Source organism: Panthera uncia (assembly GCF_023721935.1).
Source record: "Panthera uncia isolate 11264 chromosome B3 unlocalized genomic scaffold, Puncia_PCG_1.0 HiC_scaffold_1, whole genome shotgun sequence".
NCBI classification, from domain to species: Eukaryota; Metazoa; Chordata; class Mammalia; order Carnivora; family Felidae; genus Panthera; species Panthera uncia.
This window is the reverse complement of record NW_026057582.1, coordinates 96,301,887-96,307,886: the sequence shown is the minus strand read 5'-3', so window position 1 is coordinate 96,307,886 and position 6,000 is coordinate 96,301,887. Positions and strand designations below refer to the sequence as shown.

Here is a 6,000-nt window from a genome sequence, read left to right as displayed (position 1 = left end):
TCCCTATGTAATTAATAAGTATTTTGTGAAAAGATAAATCAAACTCTGTAAAAATCCCACTTGTCAAATTCTGAATTTACTCATTTAGTATAATTTACATCAGTATGGATTTACGGTATCAGATTTATTATTGGATTATAATCTGGTGCTATCATAATTTATTTTGGTGCTCAAGTTAGTCTGTTTTTTGGCAGTGGGAGCCTCTTTTTGCTGGCTTCTGTGTCCTTTTGACATGTCTCCATCATTACTTCATTATTTTCTGGCATAATAAGATGTTTCATAAACAAGACTCTATAGCAGCATCATGTGTAATAGCAAAACAAAATGAAACAACAGCAAACAAATGTCAAAAAAAAGGAAGCATTGCCTTTAATTGCTGAAGTGGAAAGTTCAAACTCCCCCTTTTTTTTTTAAGTTTAAAAGAGAGAGAGAGAGAGAGAGAGAGAGAGAGAGAGAGAGTTGGGGGAGGGACAAGAGGGGAGAGAGAATTCCAAGCAGACTCTGCATTGTCAGCATGGAGCCCCATGCCCCAGGTGGGGCTTGAACTCATGAACCGTGAGATCATGACCTGAGCTGAAATGAAGCGTAGGATGCTTAACCAACTGAGCCCCCAGGCACCCCTAAAGTTGAAACTTCTTAAAATGGCATGAAAGAGAAAATTAAAACTTTCTGGGTTTCAATAAGAGAAAACTTTTAGAATTTACTTCATTAAAAAAAAAAGTATAAACATAAAAGATAATTCTGTCCTTGAATATAATAAACCCTTGGGAAAAGCTTAGTAATCTGATGTTTCATTTATCTCAACTGACACAAAAATTTTTAAGTAATCTCTAGGCCAATGGGGGCCTTGAACTCATGGCCCCAAGATCAAGAATCACAAGCTGTACCACCTGAGACAGCCAGGTGCTCCTCAACTGATACAAATTTTGAACTATCATTAAGTTTCAGAGACACCATTGTCATTTATCTAATCAAAGTACTGCAGGGGTGCCTGGGTGGCTCAGTCAGTTGAGCATCCGACTTCAGCTCAGGTCATGATACTATGGTTTGTGAGTTCCAACTGCGCATCAGGCTGTCTGCTGTCAGCACAGAGCCTGCTTTGGATCCTCTTTTCCCCCTCTCTTTGCCCTTCGCTGCTCATTTTCTCTCTCTCTCAAAAAATAAATAAATACACTTAAAAATTTTTAAATTATAAAAAATAAACAATGTGCTGCAAACATTTGAAACAGCTAAATCATGTAATAAGAGGTGTTTACAAATTAAAAACAAAACACAAAAAAACATGTTACCCCAATGTCGAACAACAGAAGAATGATTGATTAATTGTGGTAGACTCATTCAATGGCATATCATACAGCAGTGAAAACAAGTTAAATACTACAACCATTTGGCATGAATTTATCTCACAAATAGAATGGCAAGAAAAATGGAAGTCCTCTTATGATTCCATTTATATAAAGATCAAAGAGATGAAAATGAACAATATGTTACTTAGGAATACATACCCATCTGGTAAAACAATTTAAAAAACACAAGAAAACAGGGGCATCTGGGTGGCTCAGTTGGCTAAGCTTCCAACTCTTGATTTCTGCTCCGGTCATGATCTCACCATTTGTGGGTTCGAGCCCTGTATTGGGCTCTGTGCTAACAGTGTGGAACCTGCTTGGAATTTTCTCCCCCACACCCACCCCCTGTATCTCCCCTGTTCACAGGCTCTCTCTCTCTCTCTTTCTCAAAATAAATAAATACACTTTATAAAATAAAGTTAAAAAATTTTTAAAAACTTTAGGAAAAAAATAAGAAAATTAAAAAAAAACAAGAAAACAGTAAACAGAATTCAGAATAGTAGTTATCTCTTGGTAGGGGGAGGAAAGGGGATGGAATAGGAAGGCACAGATGATGCAAAAAAATTGTTGGTAATATTCTTTTTCTTACAGTGGGTGATGAGTGCATTAGTGTTCATTTTTATTCTTCGTACCTTATACATTTTTATAACTTTTTGTATGTACTCAAAATGTAATTTAGAAATTTTTCTACAATTTGAGACACATTGAACACGTTTCCTATGTTGTCTAATATGGCAGTCACCAACCACAAGTAAACATTTTAAATTTAATTGTAAAATTATTCCTTATTTGTCTTAGCCACATTTTAAGTGCTCGACAACCAAGTGAACTAGTGGCTACCATGTTGGTAGTGTAGATATAGATTTCCTTCATAACACAAAGTTTTATTAGACAATACTGGACACAGTGCCTATCTCCAAGAAGAACACCCTTCTAGCACATGGGTTTTTCTCTCAGGATTGGAGAATGACAAATCCCCAGACTTGGAGAATCCAAGAGCAGAGATGACCTATATCCTAAGTATAGTCTTACATCAAAAGCTTTAAAGAAGTGTCCCTCATCCCCACCGCATGCCAGAGTGTAATGTCAGCAATACTACAGAAGTGATCCAAAGCTTGAATACCCAAAGCAGGCTGGAGACAGGTACCAAGTCTCAGAAGCCACAAAAATGATGCAGAGGGCCAGCAGCAAATGAGAGAGGTCAGATGCCCTGAAGGGGTTTTCTTCTTTGAGCCTAAAATTCCCTGGCCTGAAGACCAGAAATGGATTGGGAGTGCTGACTTCTCCGTGAATGCCAGAGGGCAAAAATGGTAGCAGAGACTGCTAGGTTCCCTGCCCCCCCACCCCCCCATCACTGGTCTCCCTTTCCTCCCTAGTGATAGAACCCAAGGTTCCCCAGAACAGTCTATATTTGCCAGCCTACCCTGTATTTAGATACAGCTATGTGACTCAGTTCTGTTCTATGAGTTTAAGTAAAAGACTCCATAAGCCTTTCTTAAAAAGACAAGCATGAGACCTGAACTCCCATCTTTATCCCCTCATCTGTCTTGTTGCCTGGAACAGGATGTAAGGGTTGGAGCCTGAGGCACTCTCTGGACTAGAGCATAAGGGCCACACCTATAAATGGCGAAGCAGCCAGCTTTACAGTGCCTGAATTTCTGATGCCTTTGTGGAGCAATGTAGCCTTATTTACCCTGGCCTACCTACCTCTGGACTTAAATGGGAGAACAATGTAACATCTACCCTTAAATTCTGTTACTTTGGGTTAGGATTACTAACAGCCAAGTTTCACTCTAATGGATACAGAGGTCTATGATTAGAGACCAGTGGGAAGAAAAATGTTTCCATTAATGCCAGCGGGGAGTGATGAGGGCTCTGCTATGCCCTCCATCCCTGAGATGATGTAGCACCACAGCTGCCGGCTAGAATGTAGAATTAATCTTAACAAAAAGAGGGTTGAGGAAGACCAGTGAACTAATCAGGACTAAGTTTTCTACCACTGGGCAGACAGGAAGCTTAACTATAGGAACTAAGTTCAGTTACAGAAAATTATATAGCACCATTTCTTGCACTATTGAGCTCTGAGTCTGAGATCTCTACAAGGATTGTACCTCACCATGCCAATGGCAATGTATGAGGTTCAGGGAGAGAGTTTAGAATGGAAGGAGAAAAACAGTGAACCTTAAAGATCTCAAAAATCCAGCGTTAGAGAGAGGAGTGGCAGCCAGCAGATATTAAGAGTAAGAAAGAATTAAAGAACTTTCAAACAAGGCTTTTGGATGCTTTAGAGAATAACCAACATTAAAGTATCTTTCATAAGGTTTCCCTTGTTAGATCTGTTATTCAACACCAGTCTTCCTGTGATTAGGGAACTATAAAATCCGTCAGACATGACTATAATAAGCATGATTATTCCATAGCACAGGAGGTCCTAGTTCATTGTATTTTTCTCCGTTTTTTCGCTACCTTCCATTGCTGCTACAGGTCAAGGCTTAGTTAAGCAGGTCTAGAGGGTTAAGCCTGGAGGCTGGACGTCATTGGTAGGCTTAAAAGACAGACCATACGACAGGAAATCGCTTATGAATTGCCACAGTGTTTAAAAATCACAAGGAGAGAATTTCAGATCCTGAGTCCAGGAATGATGAGATCCCTTCAGGCCTCCCCATATGCTGCCACGCTCACGCTGGGCTTTCCCCCACGAGGTCCCAAGGTCCAGCTTCTATTGGAATTGGCAGCCTTTACTAAGAACGCGCTCTGATTTTTGGCTTGTGGTGAAGCTAGGATTAAGCGCTCCTGATCCCAGGCGTCTAGAAAGAGGCAGAGCTGTGGAGCGGATCTGAGTGAGACTTGTTGTTGGGGAAAACCGCAGCTTTGTTTCCCAGGGGAAGGGCTGACGTCCCCCGGCCTCCACGGCTTGCTCCACGCGACGCCTGGCGCTGCACCGCTCTCACAGGCGGGCGCGTTGGCCAACCTCCCGGGACGGGAGCGGCCGGCGCGCCCCCGCCACGCGTGCCCCCGCCACGCGCACTCTCCACGCCCTGAGCCCCGCCACGCGCGTGCCTCCTACCCGAGCCCCTGACGCACGCTGTCCTCACGGCGCGCGCCCCCACCCCCACGCCCCAGCAGGCGCGCCGCCGCCGAGGCGCTGCGGGCTCTTTCCCGCCGCGCTTCCTAGTGCCACTAGCGCCCACTGGCCGGGGGAGGCGCTGCCGTCGCCGGGGGAGCACCGCCTCCTCTTCCTCCACCTCCTCCCGCCTCCTCCCAGTTCTCCTCCTCCACCTCCTTCTCACTACAATTCCCACTCCAGGGCGGGGGCAAGCGCGTCCAGTTTGCTGGAGCTGTTCGGAAATGGCAACTTGCGCGGTAGAGGTGTTCGGGCTCCCGGAGGATGAGGTGCGGAGGCCGAGGGGCTGCGGGGCGGGCTTCCCTTCGCGCTGCTCACCAGCCGGACCGGAGGCGGCGGCGGCGGCGGCGGCCGGAGGGTCGTCTGTCAGCCCCAGCCTCCCCATGCGCGAGCCCCGGGAGCGCGCTGGGCGCCGTGGGGACCTGGGGCGGCCTGGCGCGCGCACGGGGGCGGTGGGGAGTGCTTCCTCTAGCTAGCAGCGTTTTCTTCGCCAGCCTGGAGACTCCACACCCCTCTCCGCCCGGAGCCGCCGCCTTCCTTGTCAGTTTCCTTCAGGAAGTGTAGAGGAGGGGTGCTAGGCAGCGAGCCGCATGAGTGCGCGGGGGACGCGCATCGCCCCGCCGGCCCCTTCCTGCCACCCCCAGCCGAGGGTGTGTGAGCTCCGGGGGGCGGGGGTGGGGTGGGGTGGGGTGGGGCGGATTTCCCTGGAGTTCAGCATCCCGGCTGTTGTTTAGCCTCCGCTCGCAGAGGCCCGCTGGACTTAACTTCATGGACTTTGACATGAAGACTTCCAAGGGAATTGTCATTAGCTATTTTGGCTTTTATTTTATTATTATTTATTATTATTATTATTATTTTAATCTGAAATCGTTCTTAACCTTCTAACTGGAGACGGCAGTGGGAAAGCAGGCAGATAGATTGTTCTCTTCATGTTTAGCAACAAGTGCCAAGTGTGGAAAGTTCATGCTATATTTCACCAGTCTTCAGTAATATATAAAAAATAAAGCTGTAATGTATACTTTAAAGAACTTCCCACAGCTATCCAGTTTGAAAATTAAGTTCCATGATTTGAGAAGGTAAAGCTGTCCCTTGCGAAATAACTTAATGCTGGTTATAACTTAACACTTAACTAAAAATAAGGGCATTTGGAAAGACTTGTTCCGTTTTAAATGAGATGTGGCTTCCCTGAATTCTTGATTCAAAATGGGAATGGGTGGGAAATGAAAGGCTATATAGTCTAACAGCGACTAGTTCAGTTTGGGGGGGAAATCAGATTTAAGCATTTTTGTTGACTGGCTAAGCTGTCACATGTACCTGTTATCAAGATTGGACCCAATTGTCTAAGTACATCACCTTAATTTTATCTTTTGAGAGTGTTGGAATAGTGCCTTCTCTTAGTCACTTGGTATCTTCAAACGTCTTTTACAAAATGTCTTTTACATTTATCTTGACAGCTCTTTGTACATGAACAGTGGGCAACTTGTTTATGCTGGCAGGTTATCTCAGAGTGTTTTGAGAATGATCATGTGA

The 6,000-nt window shown here is 45.1% G+C and overlaps 1 protein-coding gene across 1 annotated transcript in view; it reads left to right on the top strand.

Annotated features, from left to right (window-relative positions):
• Nucleotides 1–4,452: 4,452 nt before the first annotated feature.
• Nucleotides 4,453–6,000, top strand: part of NEDD4 (NEDD4 E3 ubiquitin protein ligase) — a 39,800-nt gene continuing 38,252 nt past the window's right edge. The window contains exon 1 of the mRNA XM_049613671.1: nt 4,453–4,739. Within this exon, the coding sequence (XP_049469628.1) occupies nt 4,695–4,739 (45 nt within the window). The 5' untranslated portion in view covers nt 4,453–4,694. The remainder of the gene's footprint in view (nt 4,740–6,000) is intronic.